This window comes from Salarias fasciatus, chromosome 20 (genome assembly GCF_902148845.1).
Source record: "Salarias fasciatus chromosome 20, fSalaFa1.1, whole genome shotgun sequence".
In the NCBI taxonomy this organism is placed as follows: domain Eukaryota; kingdom Metazoa; phylum Chordata; class Actinopteri; order Blenniiformes; family Blenniidae; genus Salarias; species Salarias fasciatus.
In genome coordinates, this window is record NC_043764.1 from 33,265,213 (window position 1) to 33,285,592 (window position 20,380).

General features: G+C 53.7%; 3 protein-coding genes across 6 annotated transcripts in view; all 3 read right to left on the reverse strand.

The window, feature by feature from the left end:
* mfn2 (mitofusin 2) overlaps nucleotides 1-5,616 on the reverse strand; it is a 28,905-nt gene extending 23,289 nt beyond the window's left edge. The window contains exons 1-7 of the mRNA XM_030119156.1: nucleotides 5,423-5,616; nucleotides 4,120-4,301; nucleotides 3,319-3,454; nucleotides 3,015-3,177; nucleotides 2,824-2,948; nucleotides 2,603-2,711; nucleotides 2,425-2,532 (exon numbers count right to left, since the gene is read on the reverse strand). Of these exons, the coding sequence (XP_029975016.1) occupies nucleotides 2,425-2,532; nucleotides 2,603-2,711; nucleotides 2,824-2,948; nucleotides 3,015-3,177; nucleotides 3,319-3,454; nucleotides 4,120-4,297 (819 nt within the window). The 5' untranslated portion in view covers nucleotides 4,298-4,301; nucleotides 5,423-5,616. The remainder of the gene's footprint in view (nucleotides 1-2,424; nucleotides 2,533-2,602; nucleotides 2,712-2,823; nucleotides 2,949-3,014; nucleotides 3,178-3,318; nucleotides 3,455-4,119; nucleotides 4,302-5,422) is intronic.
* Nucleotides 5,617-6,401: 785 nt separating this feature from the next.
* On the reverse strand, nucleotides 6,402-9,701 carry LOC115408156 (uncharacterized). 4 transcript variants are annotated; one of them, XM_030118748.1, is made up of 2 exons: nucleotides 7,343-9,701; nucleotides 6,402-7,306 (listed from the first exon to the last, which is right to left on the reverse strand). In XM_030118748.1, exons 1-2 carry the CDS (start codon nucleotides 7,910-7,912, stop codon nucleotides 6,926-6,928), a joined length of 951 nt encoding a protein of 316 aa, XP_029974608.1. In that variant the 5' UTR covers nucleotides 7,913-9,701; the 3' UTR covers nucleotides 6,402-6,925. The 4 variants fall into 4 exon arrangements, with proteins under 4 accessions (XP_029974608.1, XP_029974612.1, XP_029974610.1 ...); XM_030118752.1 differs by having other exon boundaries at nucleotides 6,402-7,771; nucleotides 7,860-9,700; XM_030118750.1 differs by having other exon boundaries at nucleotides 6,402-7,722; nucleotides 7,771-9,700.
* A 48-nt stretch (nucleotides 9,702-9,749) lies between these two features.
* LOC115408155 (zinc finger protein PLAGL2-like) lies at nucleotides 9,750-19,018 on the reverse strand. The gene is made up of 2 exons (XM_030118747.1): nucleotides 18,906-19,018; nucleotides 9,750-13,776 (listed from the first exon to the last, which is right to left on the reverse strand). Exon 2 carries the CDS (start codon nucleotides 13,374-13,376, stop codon nucleotides 12,078-12,080), a length of 1,299 nt encoding a protein of 432 aa, XP_029974607.1. The 5' UTR covers nucleotides 13,377-13,776; nucleotides 18,906-19,018; the 3' UTR covers nucleotides 9,750-12,077.
* Between the last annotated feature and the right edge of the window lie 1,362 nt (nucleotides 19,019-20,380).

Sequence of the window (20,380 nt, forward strand, 5' to 3'; positions counted from 1 at the left end):
GGAGGAGGAGCAGCAGGAGGAGGAGGAGGAAGAGGAGGAGGAGGAGGAGGAAGAGGAGGAGGAGGAGGAGGAGGAGGAGGAGGAGGAGGAGGAGGAGGAGCAGGCAGGAGGAGGAGGAGGAAGAGGAGGAGGAGGAGGAGCAGGAGAGCGAGGCCTTCAGACGTTCCTGCAGCAGGTCTCTCTGCTGGTCCAGACCCTCCTGAATTCACTGGTTCCTGCTCAACACGAGCTCAGCAGTGTTTTTGCATTTCTTTCTCAGTAGTGGAGCTGAATGGAGATGAAATAACTTCATTTGTAAAGGTTGTACGTGGTGTTTTGAATATTTTATAAGGTGACTATCATGAACTTCAATCCAGATAACTCTGCACTGACACGTTACAGTAACGGTGCTTTATGGAAACACACACTTCAGTCTGACTGCTGCTGAAGAGCCAAAGGTGAGGTGGAGCCAGAGTCATGTACATGTAGGAAGAAGTCAGTACTGATTTAATCTGACCCTGTTACAGCTTTAAACACACTAAATACAGCCTTATTAAACAATCCTCCTGTCATCAAGCCACTCTTCTTCTGAGCTGGCCTCATGTTGACGAGCATGTAGCCTGCACAATTCCTAAGACTGGTTTGAAACTGTAAACCTCCTCTGACAGCAAACTGCTCTGTCTGTCAGAGGAATGTATGAATGTTACCCAGGTTTGGGCAAATCTGTGCTTCATATAGAACAGAATAGACTATTTATCTCACCATGGAGACATTAAGTCAGGGAGGCTCGTAGAAAAACCGGGTGCAAAAAAATTACGAAATTTGAAAATAAAGAAGAAGTTATAGAATTTTAAAAGAAGAAGAGATCAAACTTAACATACAACAGATCTAAAATACACTACTACTACTACTACTAAATATAACAGGAGGATAATATGTACAAATATGTACAGATATGTTTTAGTGCAACAGAATGAGTGTATAATAAAGTGTCTATAATTGACTGGGGATCATAAAGTGACCATAATAAAATAACCAGGTAAAGTCAAAATGTTCAGACATTTTCTCATCTATGATTTTCAATGACTTTTCCATGACTTCATAATATGTTACCGAATTTCCATGACCAAAACACAGCTTCACTGAAATGTATATTTATTCGAGTATTGAACATTAGGAGCTGAGCAGAGCTCCTCAGAGCTCCTCCACTCCTCGTCTGACGTCTCCTCCTCATCATCTCCACTCCTCTGTTCTCTCCTTGGCAGCTCCACTCAGAAGAGTGGAGTGTTATTTAAAACGCAGCCCGCCTCTCTCCAGGCTATACTGTACACACCAACTGTACTGAAAATAGTAAACAAACAAAGAAACGTCGATTTGAAATTAAAAAAACACTATAATCTGTGATGGCCCAGTATTTCAAAAAACTAAATCCAGATTAAATTGATCCGGATTTCCAAATCCCACTTTCCGGAGATCGAAGTCGAAAGGAGACCGTCCACAGAGAGCGATCTGAGATTTCAGCAGAAATGACGTCACGTTGCTCCGTGCATATAGCCCATACCGGTGAACAGCCCAAACAACATCCGGAACGCGCGCGGCGGCGATGTGTTTCAGCGGGGACCCATTTCACTGCTGCACACCAACAACACAGCGTGTATTTTGAGCCGAGAATGGCTGCCGGCGAGAGCTCTCAAAGAGAAGCGCGCTGTTTACCCAGAGGAACTGACACCAAAAGGAGAAGCCACGTCTGTGGTTTGGAAGTTCTTCGGCTTTAAACGGTCGGACGTGGATCAAACATCTATCTTTTGCAAATGCTGTCGAGCAGAAGTGGTTAACCAGCGGTGCTAACACTAGCAATTAGCTTCACCACCTCAGCCGAAAACACGTTTTAGAGAGCCAGGAATGTCATGAACTAAGATCCACAGCCTCCACATCCACAGCTCAGCCTGCAGCAGCAGCCAGACGTCCACTCGAGATACGCTCTAAAGGGACTGACTATGAGGGAAAAAGGAAGAGGTGGGTCGAGATGACGAATCACGCAATCTGGACATGAAAAAAAAACATGATACCATGATACAGTCCTTATGACAGTCAAATGGGCCATTTAAAGCCGATCAGCTGCAGTCATTATTTTCTTATTAGAAGAAAATGTGTGTAACAACACTCTTGCATGAAAAAAAAAATACCGTCAAATACCGTGAAACGGTACGATTAAAAAAAAAAAGCTGTGATATGAAATTGTTGCCGTACCGTCCAGCCCTACCACTGACACCGGGACACCACTGACACTGTCTCCACTCATCTTGAAGTGGATCGGATCGTCTTTTATGACAAATAATGTACAAAACTGTTCCCTGTAGAGCCGAGGTGAGAAAGGCCTGGATCCAGTCCCGTGACAGCGACAGAGTGAAGACATGCGGCGGCGGCGGCGGCGAGCAGACTGACCTCCTCCATGTACTCCGGCTCTGAAGCCGACGCGTCCCAGCGGTTGTTCAGGATGAAAATGTTGGGACTGGAGAGCCGCTCGTTGACTTTGTGAAAGAAGGACTTCTCCTGCAGGGCGACAGTCAGGTGAGAACCAGGCCCCGCCCCCAGCGACCGCCGCACGGCGCCGGGCTCTCACCGTCTGCATCAGGGTGGACTCCGAGTTCGCCACCAGGACAAAGACGTCAGCGTCCAGGCAGAACTTATCGATCCAGCTGTCCAGCTCCGTGGTGACGTCGATACCTGGGCTGCAGTCCAACGCAGGGACAGACAGGAGACAGTGAGAGGACAGCAGCGAGCAGAGACAGGAGACAGTGAGAGGACAGAGAATTCACAGAGAGACGGGGAGAATGACCTGACCTGTCCACCAGCACCAGGTCGTCTCTGAGCAAGGCACACTTTGCTTTGGGCCACATGACACACACCAGGCTGCCGGCGTCCAGGTCCTGGTCCTGGTGCAGAGCGTGGGCCAGCTGGTTCACCGTCTGCAACACACAGGGGGTAGGTCAGTCCCGGCAGGGTGGGGCCTCAGGGGGGCGGGGCGGTCCCACCTTGATGCTCTTCCTCTCCTCGGAGCCCTCGGTCAGCAGGAAGCCCTCGCTGCCGTCGGTGCCCTCCACCCTCAGGAAGCAGTTGGTGGTGTGTCCGATGCCCGACGGCAGCACCTTGTCACACAGCATGGCGTTGATGACCGAGCTCTTCCCGTTGCTGGTCCTGGGGGGCAGAGGACCGGTTCTCACGCAGCACACATGGGACCAGAACCAGAACCCTTCCTGAGGATCCTCAGACGGTCCTGACTGAACCGGGGTCTCACCCCACTTCATTCAGTGGAGACTTGTCTGCAGACGTACATACCTTCCAAAGAAAACCACCTTCATGTGGCGGCGGGCCAGCACCTCCCCGATCCCCGACACCTTGGCCAGGTAGCCCTGGACCTCCTGGACCTGCTCCTCTGTGGTGACCGGGTCCAGATCTTCATTCTTGTGAGTGTCTGACATGTGGAGGCGGTCACAGCGTTAGCAGGAACATTTCTCCTTCCATAGCTCAAAACTGCTCAAATAAAGCCGGGCGCCTCCTCCAGCTGCTTCTGGACCACATCTGTACTGAGCTCATCCTTTCTGCCACTCTGAGAAATGAGTCCGATATGAAAACAAACCATTCTGGGTTCATTTAGAGGCGAAGCCATGAATGCTAAACATTCTATACTCCACCTGCAAGCTTCGTTGTACTTCTCATTTATGATTCACGTAAACACAAAATCAGTGGAAATGTCTATTTAAACTTCCATACAGCCATGAAACAAACAATTCATTCATTCATCCACCCATCCATCCACCAACACTGTCAATACGTGGACGAGGAGCAGGATTCTGTTTAAGAGCGAGAGGATCCACTGATGCCTACAGACAAAGGAGCCTCCAGTGGCTACTGCTGGTACTGCAACATGTGGTCATGATCTGGAAGGTTCCACTAGAACAGCAGAACTGCATCTGTGTCCAACACTGAGCATAAACCAGCTTTCACGAGGCAGCTCCCTGCAGGACCAGCCCGGCTCAGCAGCTCGTCCCTCTCCAGACTGCTGGCATGAGATCAGACCAGAGGCGCCAACGCCACCGCCTCCTCAGAATCAAGCATCGGTAGACAGAATGCTGGTACCTTCCAGGAAGGAGGCGCTCTCCTTGATGTAGGCCCCAAGCTGCTCGAAGATCCCGTTGATCTTCTTCTTGGCCGTCACGAAGTGCTTCAGTGGTGACGAACATACTTCAGCCAACATTCTCTTTTCCTTCTTACCGTGAAATGGGTTGTTGTTAGATCGTGGGAAAACCAGAGACATTGCACTGCACAGGGAAGAGTGGACAAAGCATCAGAAACAATGAAACGAGTTAAAACCAAGAAAGATGTTCCGTTCCAAATCAAGTGGCAAGAAAAAAAAGTAGGTTCATCATGTCTGGTTGACATTCACACTGCCGAAGGGAGACGTCAGCCTGTCAACCCCAGTTCAATCAGAGGTCTAGACCTATTAAACACCACAAATCTCACCTGAACCATCTACAAACCACCTGGAACCAGTTCACTACCAGCTGAAGACCTGAACAAACCCCTGGAACCCTTAACGACCCAGCTGAAGTCCTGCAGAGCCCTTCCTGGGTGATCAGGGTTCCAGTAAAGATGGACAGTGGTTCTCTGGGACCCGGTGGGACCAGACAGACACCATCAGGAACTAAACATCCAAGAGCTGGCTGGAAAGCCAGGAGCCAAAGGGGATATTCTCAAGAGCAGAAGGAGCTACAGAGTGTTGAAGCAGAACCGAGGGCAGAGAAGTCCTTCAACAACAAACCTGGAGAATCAGGGTCCTTCTTTTTCAATCTTTACAAGGTTCTATCTTGTTAGACGGTCAGAGGATTGATTTAGTCGCGGACTACAGATCAAACCAAGCCTGGAACCAGGTGAAGTGTTAATATTTGAATGGACTCCGGGACACCTCGTACTGGGAGAACTGGGTCGGACCAGGCTTGGTGGGACCGGGTGGGACCTACAGGACCAGTGCGGACCCCTGTTGTGGGCTGGCTGGAAGCCGTGGACGGTGTGCCCTGAGTGGGTGTGCAGACTCGGCCCTGACCTTTCACACAGTTGTTGGAGAGCTGGGTTCTTTCAGTCTAATCTGACGCCACATTTCATCACAGCAGACTGTAAACACGGATCCCTGCTAGCGGCTCGTTAGCTGAAGCTGCTGCCTCCACGGGACGTCAGCTCATCCCCGGACACGCTCAACCACACATCGGATTCTTTGTGTTGCTGTCGGCTGTTTGTCATATTTGTGTTTCTGACGCCGCACCATTCGTTCCTGATTTCCCGGCTGATAAAAACATGCTAACAGCTAACGGCTAACTCACCTTCCACCGGGGTGAGCGGAGCTGGAAGCTAACGCTAATGCTAGCTAGCTACCGACGACACTCACCGTGGATGGACGTTGCTCTTCACAGGTAGTCCTCTGGCATCGTGGCTCCTCGGCTGTGGGAATGTCACGTTTAACCTGCCGCCCAGGCGTTCTCGCCCTCTCAGCTCCAGGACAGGAGAACCCGGTGGTGCTGGACGTCAGGTTCACTCCGTATTTCCGCCTCCTCTGCTATAGACTCCAACACCATAGACACACTCCGCGTAACGCGAGATGTACACCAGTAGAAACAGATCCGACTGCTGGAGCGCGGCCGCCATCTTGGATAGGTCTCCTCTGATCCAGTACATGAAACAGTCTTACAGTCTTCAGAGTGTAAATAATCACAACACATCTCCCTCTGGCTACTGCTCACTCACACACACACACACACACCACACACACACACACACACACCCACACACACACACACACACACACACACACACACACACAATAAACCTGATTCTGACTGAAAAGGCAGCCTCCACAGGTATGTCAAATTAGTTCTCTTCAACATTGCTGAATCTTTAACACCATGTTTAAATATTGTCGAGACTTCTCCCCACCTCAGTAGATGATAGGACACCATGCTTCAGCATGAGCACTATAATCTTTTTTCTCATTTTGTTTAAGTCAGTTTAATCTATAGTTTGTATAAAACACTGCAGACCTTTTCCTATATCCTGATATTTCCGATTCCCAAATCTTATTTCTATTTAAAGGATTAGTTACACCCAGAAAACAAATTGAGGTCTTAGTTTTGATTCTTTTTCCTCAGAACTCTGTCAGTAGGATTAAAGTCACGTTGGGAAAGCCGCCATAATAAGGTGATTTTATACATTCAGTCCCCCCCCCCCCCCAAACATCAGATCAACCCTATTTTATTCCAACTGACACACAAATGCATGTTTGTAATGTCTTTGTGTAGCATCATTTGAGAGTGAGTGTGTGTGTGTGTGGGGGGGGGGGCTTACCAACGTTGAAAGCAAAACAGACACAGTAAATCTAAAGATTTGTTTATTTTGTAGTACTTTACGCTCAGACAATTGAAAAATGACATCTTTCCTTTTCCACTGCCCTCTAGTCTATCAAGTGAAAATACAAACACCTAACGAGATCTACGTTAAAGGTGGTAAAGGTCGCAGCGGTGCTCCTCAGGAAGGCCCTGCAGGTCACCACTGACTGAACAGTGAAATGAAATGTGGCGTCCCGCCCTGCTGCTCCCGCCCCCCCAGTGTGAACAGAGGCCCAGAGCAGCGGCTCGTACTGCTGCTTCCTCGTCAGCTGATCACTAACACTCCTGAGCAGGGTGTCAAACTCCTTTCAGTTCCAGGGCTGGAAATACCCAGGTTTCTCTCCGCATGTTCATATGAAGTATCTTGTGCGTGTCAGGCTCGTTCTTTTGCCTAGATCGCTTGACCTTCCTGCTGGGATTCAAACCCAGGTCCCCCCACTGAGGGCCCAGACAGTGGCCAAGCTTTGATGCTACTGCTGCTGCCTGCGAGCTGCTGCTCCGGTTGGGTGTCAGCATAGACCGAAAAGAGCGAGAGCGAGCAGCTGGCTCGGAGCGGGTCGGCCGGAGCGAGCGGGTCGGCCGGAGCGAGCGGGTCGGCCGGAGCGAGCGGGTCGGCCGGAGCGAGCGGGTCGGCCGGAGCGAGCGGGTCGGCTGAAGCGAGCGGGGCGACCGGGAGCGATCAGGTGGCTCGGAGGGAGTGAGTCGACCAGAGGGAGTGAGTCGACCAGAGGGAGCGGGTCGACCAGAGTGAGCGGGTCGACCAGAGCGATCAGGTGGCTCGGAGGGAGTGAGTCGACCAGAGGGAGTGAGTCGACCAGAGTGAGCGGGTGGACCAGAGTGAGCGGGTGGACCGGAGCGAGCAGGCCAGCGCGCCAGGGCGAGCGGGTCGACTGGAGCAAGAGGGTCGACCAGAGCGAGAGGGCGGCTCGGAGCGAGCGGGTGGCTCGGAGGGAGTGAGTCGACCAGAGTGAGCGGGTGGACCAGAGCGAGAGAGCGGCTCGGAGGGAGTGGGTTGACCAGAGCGAACGGGCCAGTGCGCCAGGGTGAGCGGGCAGCTCGGAGCGAGCGGGTGGACCAGAGCGAGCGAGCAGGTGGACCAGAGCGAGCGAGCGGGTGGACCAGAGCGAGCGAGCGGGTGGACCAGAGCGAGCGAGCGGGTGGACCAGAGCGAGCGAGCAGGTGGACCAGAGCGAGCGAGCGGGTGGACCAGAGCGAGCGAGCGGGTGGACCAGAGCAAGCGAGCGGGTGGACCAGAGCGAGCGAGCGGGTGGACCAGAGCGAGCGAGCGGGTGGACCAGAGCGAGCGAGCAGGTGGACCAGAGCGAGCGGGTGGACCAGAGCGAGCGAGCAGGTGGACCAGAGCGAGCGGGTGGACCAGAGCGAGCGGGTGGACCAGAGCGAGCGAGCGGGTGGACCAGAGCGAGCGAGCGAGCAGGTGGACCAGAGCGAGCGAGCAGGTGGACCAGAGCGAGCGGGTGGACCAGAGCGAGCGTCATGCAGCAGGAGCATCAGAGCCATGGTGAAGCAGTGAAAACATCTTGTGCCCTGATAAGGAGAAGGCTCTCGCCACCCTCATCCTGAACATTTAGGAACTTTGACCATGTTTGAAACACACTCTTGACTGTTGCTGCATGTTTGGAAGCATCAAAATTCAAGGAGAGTTTAAAATGACTGTGTTAAATAAGGCACCTTTAAAAATGGCTAATGCCAAAGACATCTCTGCTTTCACTAGACGTCCCTCCAGGAGGACGCCGAGGTGGTCGCACTGCTGACGGGACTGACCGACCGAGGAACCAGAGCCAGTTTGACACGTCTGCTCACACTGGGAGGCTGGAACAGCAGGAGCCGGACAAATACAGAGGCAGTACGCGTTCTCCTGGGAGCTAACCTCAATACAAAACTACGGAGCTACCAAGTACATGTGCTTGTTCTGACAAATAAAAAAACTCTACACAGACATCTCTCTGCAGTTAGACGGACAGGCTTCTGTCTGTCCCCTCTGAGGTAGTACATAAGTAGAAATATAATTAAAGGCGAGTATAGAGAAAGACCACTCTGGAACATGTTTCCGCTCCTTCACAGCTGAGGTTTGAACATCTCTCCATTTTCAGTGGTAAAACTGCCTCGTTCTTACAGGTTAAAGCTAGCTCTAATGATTCTTGCAAAACAATACAGGACAACATAGAGGTAGAAAAGTATGAATTATGTCAATGTCTGCCACTAGATAGTTTAGATTCATCAAATCTACCTTTATAGTTTCAATCTAATGGCACAAATCAAGAGGCCACAATAGCTAAAAGCAAATAAACATAAAGAGAAAGCCACAGTCGTTTGTTAGAGGTAAAGATCAAATCCACGTTTTAGAAAATGACATAAGTGCTTAAACCCAGTCTGGAGATTAGACACTCTTAGAGAGGCACGACGGGAGCATTTTAAGACGCTGGTGCAACACTGAGGTTTGTTAGGAAGCCAGTGGGAGAGCACTGAGGAGAACCGCCGCCTCCACTGGGTCGATCCCGACCGGAGCGTCCACAGACAGCAGCCGCTCCTCAGCAGCAAGTCCTCGCAGAACCAGAACGACCGTCCATCGCTACTGGATGGAGAAAACACCAACAAGTGCTCAGAAAGGACACCGAAATAAAGAACATGAAGACTCACAGTGAGCAGAGTCCCAGTCTGCTCAGACCCAGGTCCGGGGAGGAAGAGGAACCGCTGTATGTCTCAATGACAACACTGACCAAGTAACCAGGGCTGCCACCGCCAGAACACACAGAACCAACACAGAGGACCCGACGGGGGACCAGGACCCGACGGAGGCCCCGACAGGGCCAGAGCGGGCCAGAGCTCTCCAACAACTGAAAAGAGGTTATCACAGCGCACTTGTCTGATGGTGAACTTGTTCCTGAACTGATCCTGGAAGCTCAGTCACAGGCGACGGCCGGCGTTAACATCAGCACGTGGCTCTGGATTGACTCCTGTTTCAATGGAAAAGCAAACCGTTCTGTTTCGGCATCCATCAAGCACTGGCACGAGAAGCAGCACTGAACTGCCACTGGAACCAGCTTGGTGGGAAACAGGTAAGAGAGAAGACATGGTCAGAGTTACACTGACCATGAAACCAGGGCTGCCACCTTCAGAACACACAGAACCGACAGGGGACCCGACAGGGGACCGGACACAGGACCCGACAGGGGACCGGACACGGGACCGGAGAGGGGACCGGACAGGGGACCCGACAGGGGACCCGACAGGGGACCCGACAGGGGACCCGACAGGGGACCGGACAGGGGACCCGACAGGGGACCGGACACGGGACCCGACAGGGGACCGGACACGGGACCCGACAGGGGACCGGACACGGGACCCGACAGGGGACCGGACACGGGACCCGACAGGGGACCCGACAGGGGACCCGACAGGGGTCCCCGGACAGGGGACCGGACAGGGGACCGGACAGAACAAGTGGAGGAACAGACGCAGGAACAAACTGGACAATAGAACAGCTCTATTATGACAGACATCTGCATGATTTCAGAAGTTCCGGATTGGTGTACTTCAAATACATGTGAGGAACTTCTCAGGGTTACTTGCAGGGAAGCATCTCCTGTTTCCACTTTCTTCTCACTGACGGAGAACTTCTTGATTCTCTGGATACAAACTAATGCATTTTTAAACAGATGGGTTCGTGTGTTTTGTCCAGATCGTCCTCTCCTGTCTCTTCCACCATGGTGGACGGAGCTGTCCACTTCCAGAACATGGAACCAGAGCCGCTCAGTCTTCTCAGATATGCATGATGGCCCACAGTGAAGCCAACGGATTCTGCAGCCGGAACTCTTCAAACTAACCTGATGTGACCCAAAGTCATTCTGTTTGTATCAAACATCCTAACAGCCAGTGAAGCCAGGCATCAGGGAAGTTCTCCAAGACCTGCTGACCTCTCTCTTCTCTCCCAAGTTTTTAGTGAGTGACATTCACAGCACCTCCAGGCCCCCGTCTGGCCGGGCCGGACCCTGAACCGGGCCCCCGTCTGGCCGGGCCGGACCCTGAACCGGGCCCCCGTCTGGCCGGGCCGGACCCTGAACCGGGCCCCCGTCTGGCCGAGCTGGATCCTGATGTGTAAGGAGAGACGGCTCCCTGAGGGTTCCCATCCTCAGTTGAGGTACAATGGAATTTTCTCAGAACGGTTCCAAACATCCGAGCCTGGAGAACACCGGGATCCGGGGCCTCGAGGGTCGGCTCCAATGGTAATGAATCATAAGTGCATTTTATCTGCTAATCTAGAAAAAGAGCTGCATGACAGAACGACCCGCCTCCACCCTGAAGAGTGGCCCTCTACAGGACACCCCCCCCCCTCCAGGACACCCCAGTCTCCTGTCTCAGATACTGTAGATCCAGCAGGTAACCATCAACATATTGTGGGTTCACAGGATCTGTTCACTCTGAGACAGCAGTAAAAATGGGTCCAGCTCAAAGTGGGACATTTCCAGGCAGAAAGACACGAGTGTCGGGTTAGGGATACGACTGCTTTCCCGGGATGGATACCAACAATCACATGCTGGTATTTACCGATGCCAATACTGGTCATGACAATTCTTTGAATTCCTTTTTAAACACCGTATTTTCATCTGATGCAGATTTGATTAAACTCGCTGTGTCTGGTGTGCCACTGGGCGTCTCTCCTGGGTGGTTCCAGGGCTGACAGAGCCGACTGGAGCCATGCTCCTGGTGGAACCGCCGGCGTCACGGTGCACCTCAGAGCCTTGCTGTGCGTCTGACACCATTTCACCTTTAACATCAGCCAGCACATCCTCGTGCCTCCAGCTTCAGTTTGCCCCCGTTTCCTTTCAAGCCAGATGTTCTGATATGTGATAGCAGCTTCTGTGACGTTTGTCAGTTTCACAGCACCTCTGCCATGAAGACTTTCACCACACACATCTGCACACATGGAGACAGTTCTTCCAGCAAACACCGAGGGCCTCCAGTTAAAAATGTTTTTTCTGTGGGTTTACCACAGGAAACAGCACCTACTACTGGCCTGACATACAAACTACAGTGTGCCAACATTTCTGGTACTTGTGTGTTCAGGGACAGTTATGAAAAGGATGATTTCTGCTGAGGGAACTTCAAAGAACAAGGGCTTCAAAGTCAAGCTGCCGTGACGTGGTTTATCTAAACCCACGTCTGGTTCTGGCATCGGTGCATCCCTGGATAAGGCAAAGGCAGCGACACAGTTCACTCATTTTCCACTTCCTGGCACTCTGCTGCACACCGTTAATGTGATATTTTCTGCTCACATTGCATATTCAGCCTTTTGTAGCTAACTTTAAATGAGCACATCCTCCAAAAATGGAACTTGTGAAAGGTGTGACGGAAAACTTTCAGGGTCTGAAAGGAAAAACAAGAAGGGCTTTTGGTTGCAGTGAGATCTCCGACAGTTCCTTAAACATTCAAGCTTATGTTTTAAATAATGAGGTAATACTGATGAGGTGATTTGTTGTGTTCAACAATAACAACTAAGATTAGCAACATTAGCACTGCCAAGCTGAAGTTACATAATTGTTTCACAATAAAGTTGCGATCTTCATGATCTACCCTTCTCATGAAAACGAGTGCATATGCTGTGAGTGCATATGAAGGTCAGCGTCTCCGAGGACAGACCGCTTACTGCTGAAAGGCCTGGTAGTAGTGAGGTAGCGAGCTGGAAGTGCTCATCGCCGGGCCGCTGTACGCCTGAGGTAGCTGGCTGTGGTTGTGGGCCCCGGGGCCCTGCGGTGCGTGGGCCTGGGCGGGCTGGAAGAAGGGGAAGGGCCCCGGAGCCTGGGTGGACAGCCCGGCGGAGGGGGAGGGGGAGGAGCTGGTGGTGGTGGCAGCCGGGGGGTAGCTCATCACCAACCCGCCCATCCCCACGTGGGGGCTGTACGGGGGCAGGCTGAAGGGCAGGAAGCTCAGCAGGGGGCCCAGGTCCATGTTAGTGGTGCAGGACATCTCGCCAGAGGAGACGGCGGGGCTCCTGGAGATCAGGTGAGGGTCCCCAACAGCACTCAGACCTTCACCCAACACTTCCCTCTGAGGAGAGGCGGAAGTCGAGGTAGAGGAGTTGACGGCGCCGAGGTGCGGCGGCGGGGCGCTCTGCAGGTCCAGCAGGAAGCTGTCCACGTCGGCGCGGGGATATGAGGTAGATCCGTGCTGGTACCGGGACACGTTGCCGTAGGGCTGCTGCTGCGGCCCCGCCCCCGGCTGCAGGTGGTGGTGGTGGGCGTGCGAGGGCTGCGAGGACATGTGGCGGCCCACCGCCATGCTGGAGGACAGCGAGCCCTGCATGAGGCCGTGGGGGTGGCCCATCCCCGGGACAGGGTTCGCCATGGGGTACGAGGCGTACATGTCCCTGGAGAAGGTCTCCACGGGCTCCTTGGAGACGGCGCTCATGTCGGCCGGGACCGGGCTGGGCTCCTCCTTCACCGGGCACGGGGGCGCCGGGTTCGGGGCGGCCACGGGGGTGCTGGGGTTACAGGGGGGCATCAGACCCGCCTCCTGGGCGTGGCTCTTCTTCAAGTGGCGGGTCAGGTGGTCCCTGCGGCCGAAGCGCTGGGCGCAGCGGGGGCACAGGAAGTCCCGGCGCCCGGTGTGCACCACCGCATGGCGCCGCACGTCCTTCCGGGTGTAGAAGCGCCGGTCGCAGCGCTCGCAGGAGTACTTCCTCTCTCTCACCGGCACGGCCACGTTGGTGCCGCCCTCCGGCGGCGGGGGTCTGTCAATGTGCCCGCCCAGGTGCTCCAGAAGGGGGGGCGCTCCCTCGGAGCAGGGCAGGCCCGCGGCAGTGCCGTGGGCGGCCACCAGGTGGCGCCGGTAGCCCAGCTGTGTGTTGTACTGCTTCCCGCACTCCTGGCAGTGGAAGACCTGCCTGCTGGCGGGATGGCCGTCCTGCAGCTGGCCCTTCAGATGCTCCTGCTGGTGGAACATGGTGGAGCCAGACGGAGAACGCCGCTGCCGCCGCCGCCGCTCGGAGACTCTGGCCAAGAGCCGGGGCGCACACAGGCAAGACTCATGAGGAGAGCGGAGCAGCAAGCCTCTGCTCCTCTTCTGGGCTCAGAGTGCCGCTTCCTGATGGCCGGGCCGTCTCTGGGAGCGATGACTAGTGGTCTGTCCTGCGGCGCCGGGGCCAGCCTGCTTCCAGCTCTGGGTTCCTGTGACAGCAGCTGCCATAGCAACCCCAGCAGGGCCGCCGTGACGAGGAGCTCTGAAACCTCTGAACCGGGTCTGTGTTTCTTGAGAAGCGCTCTTGTGTTGGCCCGCAGTCCGTTAGTATTCAGCAGCCCTGGACGCCCCGCGATCACAGAGCCAGCTCGATGTCCTGGAAGGCCTGCAACACAGGAAACAGAGATCAACAGGAGCAGGAAACAGTGCCAGAGCAAGGGATTCTGGGTTAAAAAGCGGCCAACTGTAATGGAAAAGAGGATCACCACAGCATACATGAATAGAAAGTTATGCTAAACTTAATCAACCCCTTGTTTTATCCTTCACACTATAAAGACAGTCCTCGCCTTGATTTAATCGTCTTGTTTCATGGCCGTTTATTTCTCATGTCTTTTATTTAATATTCAATAATATCAAATAAAAGACACGATACAATATTATTTCATATTCATGTTGTTTATAAATAATTTTGCTGGAACCCAACTTCAAAGCTTCAGATATTTCAGTGAGCACCTGACAACATATTAAAAATCCGGCCTGGGCCATATTATGGGATGTTTCCATGTTCAGCACCGCTGCACTCAGCCTGGGCAGTGTGGGCGGAGTCTTCATATCAAGGCGACTCATCAACGACAGCTGCGACGAAATCTCCTCGCCAACTGACCCTTTTGTCGTGATGAAAGTGAGAAGAGCCGACACGTAAATGGTGGTTCTGCGAGGATTATGGGGTAACAGTACACGTGTTCGTATTGAACTGCTGCTGTACAGAACGTTCAGTACAGGGCTGTGCATGGCGAGTTCACGAGCCGCACGTTACGCGTGTTTTCGTTCTGCCGCTAACGTGCAGCTGCACCTGCAGCCTGGTCCTGCGTCACATGTCCGCGAGGCGCTTTGGTCCCTGGGAAGTAAAGATCGTCTGAGTTGTAGGGCTGATCCGTGTAGCTGTTTTTGCCCTACATTCAGGTCCAAGTAATGACGATTATCCGAATATTTGGCGTGCGACGGGGGTGGGGTTGCCGGTATACACATGCGCCAGAGCGCCGCAGCAAACAAAACACGTCGGACGCTACTTTGAAAAGTGACTGAAGCCGTCACGTTGTAGCTCCGCCCACAAAGACACCCAGAGAGCGAGACACTGGAGGACGGAGACAGCAGACTGTCTGGAGGGAGGAGAAGGTCTGTGACAGAAGTGAAACTCCGCCCCCCACGATTCAGAAACAGAAAAAAAAACACTAAATGAACTCTAGTACTGAATGATAACAGACTGACAATGTATGAGCCCCAGTTTCTATAAATAATGTGGAAAAAAAGGATCGGAGAAACAGTGGAGTGCCAGAAAAGCTTCTGGAGGATCAGTGGCAGCATGGAGCGCACCGCTGAGCCAGATGTAGCAGCAGACAAGGCGGAGCGCATCGGTGGTGACGGAGAATTTTATTTAACTGATTTAACCAAGCAGCACTTTGCATTTATTTCATTTTCCTGTTTGTATAAAACACTAATTTGTTCTTTACAATAATAAACACCCAAATGAACAACAAGAACATGGAGGTTCTGCATTTTGTTCCCGAACAGTATCGAACCGACCCGAACCAGGACTCAGAACCGAGGGGAGTATGGAACCCAGAGGTGTGTGTATCGCTACACCCCTAGAAATTCTACTTTGATATTGATTAAGATAAATAGAGTTACATTACCAAAGGGAGGAAAATACTATTTTCTTTGACTAAAACTAGACCAACAGTCCTGGGTTGTTCTGACTAAAATAAGACTAAAACACTCAGACTTCTTGTTGACTGCAACCTGACGAGACCACAGAGTCTGAACATGACTGAAACTACTAAACACTGAAACGAGAGCTCGACACCAAGACTAGACGAGAACTAAAGTCACACAGGACGCCGAAATCAACACCACCCAAAAATGTGAAGTAGCATTTTCAGCAGCCCAGCTCTGCCCAGCTCCGCCCAGCAGCCCAGCTCCGCCCAGCAGCCCAGCTCCGCCCAGCAGCCCAGCTCCGCCCAGCAGTCTAGCTCCGCCCAGCAGTCCCGCTCTGCCCAGCTCCGCCCAGCAGTCCAGCTCCGCCCAGCAGTCCAGCTCCGCCCAGCAGTCTAGCTCCGCCCAGCAGTCCCGCTCCGCCCAGCAGCCCAGCTCCGCCCAGCAGCCCAGCTCCGCCCAGCAGTCCAGCTCCGCCCAGCAGCCCAGCTCCGCCCAGCAGTCCCGCTCCGCCTTCACCAGGCGGTCTGGCATGCAGCTGCTTGCATGTGCTTTGTGGAGCAAACTACGTAAATGCGTCTTGGATGGGCCATGGACAGCGACACAGCCGGAAAAGCCGTCCTACCCAGTGGAGCAGGTGGAGTTTCTCAGGTGGGGCTCCATCATTCTTCAGTTTCAGCCTATATTCTCAGTGTTAACTTGCAGTGTTTCTAACCCAGACGGCGTTAGACGGTATCAACTCCTCCCCGAGAAGCAGCCATCAACCGGCGCTGGTTGGTTCAAGTTCATGTCAGTCACTTGTTCTCTATCGTGATTGGTGGAATCTCTCCTAAAGCCCGCCTCCTGGAACGAGTCTTTCAGCACTTCAAGATGTTTATCGGCTCTGTTATTGCAAATTATTTACAGAAAATGAAGCACATGCATTGTTAGTGTGTTATGCAGTGTTAGTTTATTAAAAAAAAAAGTTCCGTTCCTGAGGTTGGGGGGGCGGAGCCAAGCGTCACTTCACCCACCACTCAGCGGGAGGGGACAGAAGGCACCGATCTGAACAGCTGGCCCCCGGCTACCAGAGACGCCATTAATGCGGAGGGTGAACAGCGCCAGAGGAACGGCGTGCTCTGACCAACCGGTGGCCGCCTCACGGTTTCAGCGGGACACGTCCAAACAGGCCACCTGCAGCTCAGCGTGGCCAGGTCACAGAGGACCCGAGGACCAAGTCCCCTCCGTCTCCAGTCTGGCTCCCAGCTGACAAACAGGGAGGCTGCTGTTATGGACGCCGAGGGGGGCGCTGCTGGAGAACCAGGAGAACCAGGACGAGGAGGACGGCGAGAATCAAAGATGACACAATAACTATTGTTGTTTCCTTGTTTTCCATTTCACGTATTCATCCTTTCCTGGTAAAACTGTAAAATATTAATATTGCTTTAAAAACTATCACGATGTGACTATTGAGGAAGAGAGAAGCTGCCGTGACGACCAATCAGAGCCCAGAACAGCAGCCGGTCAGATGGAGACTCAGAGCAGCTGCAGCAGCAGCAGGATGCAGATGCAGCAGCGTCCTGCCGTCTCCATGGAGATGGAGTTTGAGCATTTCCACAAACGTAGATCTCGGGTGTTGGGGTTTAAACACACCGTAATACTGTGGACACTTCACAACGTGAGTAAATCCTGTGATTTGAAGTGCTGTAAAAACTGCTGCTTCAGAAGGTTCATGGGTTCGTTAAAATGTTGTTTTGAAAAATGCTTGATAAATTCTGTTGACCCCAAAAAAAACCTGCTGTTTTAAAGAAAAGTTTACTGATGTTATGTTCATTGAAGTTTGTTCAGAAGTGAAGTGTACCGCTGATTCAGAACAAACGCCCATGCATGGACTAAACTCCTGCAGGAGGTGTGTGTGCAGGTGTGTGTGCAGGTGTGTGTGCAGGGGTTCTGTTCCAGCGCGACGACACGCCGGAGCTTTCAGGAATCCTCCGTTCACAACAACTTTCAAGTTTGGAGAACAAGCTTCAAACGTGAGTTAGCTGTGAAACGCAGCCGTTCTGAGCTCAGTGGATCCGGCTGGACTTGGTGTGTTTTCAGTGGACACACTCCACTCAGGAGCTCTGACAGTGACTGTTAGGGTGATTTTAAACCTGTCTCTTCAGACCTTTGGCTTTAAAATTTTGATTTCTTCATCTACATTTCTTACCCAGTTTAAATGATTTTAACAATCGACCTCAGCCGTTTCAGAACCTTTACCTTCTGTTTTAAATCTTTATGCACGTTTGATACAGTCAGACTTCTGCAAAAGCTCAATTCACTCCACGTATATTTACAACAGTGAGGACAACCAACACAGAGCCTGCTGGTTTCACGGACTGCTGGGATGAACAGCCGCCAGAGAGCTGCAGAGAGCTGCAGAGCGCTGCAGAGCGCTGCACAGACCGAACCCAGTCCCCACTCTCAAAGTCAGCTTGGTTTACCACCGTGCTTCTCTCTGAGAGCCCAGACTGAGGGGCAGCGGGGGGGGGCAGTGGGGGGGCAGTGGACGGGCAGAGGACGGGCAGTGGGGGGGCAGAGGACGGGCAGTGGACGGGCAGTGGGGGGGCAGAGGACGGGCAGTGGGGGGGCAGAGGACGGGCAGTGGACGGGCAGTGGACGGGCAGAGGACGGGCAGAGGAGGAGCAGTGGAGGGGCAGTGGGGGGGCAGAGGACGGGCAGAGGAGGGGCAGTGGGGGGGCAGAGGAGGGGCAGTGGGGGGGCAGAGGACGGGCAGTGGATGGGCAGTGGGGGGGCAGTGGGGGGGCAGAGGACGGGCAGTGGGGGGGCAGTGGGGGGGCAGAGGACGGGCAGTGGGGGGGCAGTGGGGGGGCAGAGGACGGGCAGTGGACGGGCAGAGGAGGAGCAGTGGAGGGGCAGTGGAGGGGCAGTGGGGGGGCAGAGGACGGGCAGTGGAGGGGCAGTGGGGGGCAGTGGGGGGGCAGAGGACGGGCAGTGGAGGGGCAGTGGGGGGCAGAGGACGGGCAGTGGGGGGGCAGAGGAGGGGCAGTGGGGGGCAGTGGGGGGCAGTGGAGAGCTCCATGGAGGCTCGGGAGGTGAGGGGAGCTCGCAGTGCCATCTTGTGGATCCTCCGCATGGAGCGAGCAGTGAAGTGACCGTCCAGACTTTGAATAAAGAGCTCCGCGCCGCGCGGAGGAGGTCCTGCCTCGCTCCAGGGGCTGAACCGCATAGAGGGAGCCCAGAGACGGCTCCGGGGGCTCCGGGGGCTCCGGGGGCTCCGCCGTCCGCAGCGGACACGGTCATTACCAACCCGGGCTACACGCACTGCTAGCCGCCTGCCGCCCCGCACTCGGCGGGGAGCAGTGTTCGGTCCCGGGGTTTTTCCTGAGCTCCGGTCGGGGCTCTGAGCCCCGGGGAGGGCGTCGGGGGCCGAGGAGCGGAGGCGGACCGTGAAGGGAGCCCCCGCGCTCCGTAAAAAAACAAAGATGAGCGGCTCCACAACTTTACCGGAGTTTGTCTTCACGGAGCTAAACTGAGAAATCCCCCCGAACCGAGCTCTACTCGACGGCCCGCGCACGGAGACCCGGCCGGGGGGCCACTTACCCGGTATCCCGCGGTCCGGCTCTCCGTCCTCCGTCCATTCCGGGCCCACATGGACTTCGAGCAGAAGTTTGAGGGTGTTGATCAGAGTTTGGGCCGCAGGGAGCCGCGCTGCAGCGGGGCATGCTGGGAGATTGTGACGTCACGGCCCGGGCTGAGGACCGGGAGGAGGGGGGGGGATGGGCATGAGCAATGGCACTGGTCTGACTGTCCATCCATCATCCATCCATCCATACATCCAACCACGCTTCATCTACCCATCTATTCAATAGTCTGGAGATTGTTGGGTAGATTCTCCGTTCCTCCTGCCCTTGAGCAAGACACCGAACCCTGAACTGCTCCCAGTGGATGGACTGAGATGCCTCCGCTGGTGTGTGAGTGTGAATGGGTGAATGTGAGGTGCAGTGTGAAGCACTTTGGGCTCTGCTCCAGCACTGTTTAAAGCTCTATGTGAGTGTAGTCTGTCCATCCATCCATTCATCATCCATCCATCCATCATCCATCCATCCATCCATCATCCTATCCATCCATCAATTGATCCACCATGCATGCATTCATCCAACCATCTACCATCCATCCATCTACTGATCCATCCATTCAACGGCTTTCTTTACCACAGGTTCGTGTGGTGATGTGGGTCATGAGGAGCTGGAGCTGTTCCCAGCCAGGGCAGACACACTTGGACAGGTTAAGGATGAGGATGGATGAGTTGCAGAAGGATGGATGTGTTGCTTATGGTTGGATTATGAGGAGCACTTGGATCATAGCTGGACAATATGAGTTCAAGTCTGTAGGTGTGTGTAGCACAGATTGGAGCCAGTTGGTTGCAAATTGATGGAGTTGCTGATCTGTGGGCGAGTTGCTGATGGATGGATGATGACTGGCAGCTGGGTGGATGAGGAGCAGTTGGTTCGATGGATGAGTTGCTGATGGCTGGATGAATAAGATGCTGATGGCTGGATGAGTTGCTTACGCTTGGATGGATGAGTAGTCAATGGATGAATGAGTTGCTGGTGGATGGATGAAATTCTGATGGTTGGTTGGATGAGTTGCTGGTGGATGGATGAGTTGAGTTAGTGGATGGATGGGTTGCTGGCAGTTGGATGGATGATTTGCTGGTGGTTGGATGAGTGTCTGGTAGTTGGATGGAGGAGTTGCTGATGGTTGGATGAGTTGCTGGTGGTTGGATGAGTTGCTGGTGGATGGATGAGTTGCTGATGGTTGGATGCTTGGGTTGCTGGTGGATGGATGAGTTGCTGATGGTTGGATGCTTGGATTGCTGATGGTTGGATGAGTTGCTGATGTTGGATGAGTTGCTGATGGTTGGATGAGTTGCTGGTGGTTGGATGAGTTGCTGGTGGATGGATGAGTTGCTGATGGTTGGATGCTTGGGTTGCTGGTGGATGGATGAGTTGCTGATGTTGGATGAGTTGCTGGTAGTTGGATGGATGAGATGCTGATGGTTGGATGAGTGTCTG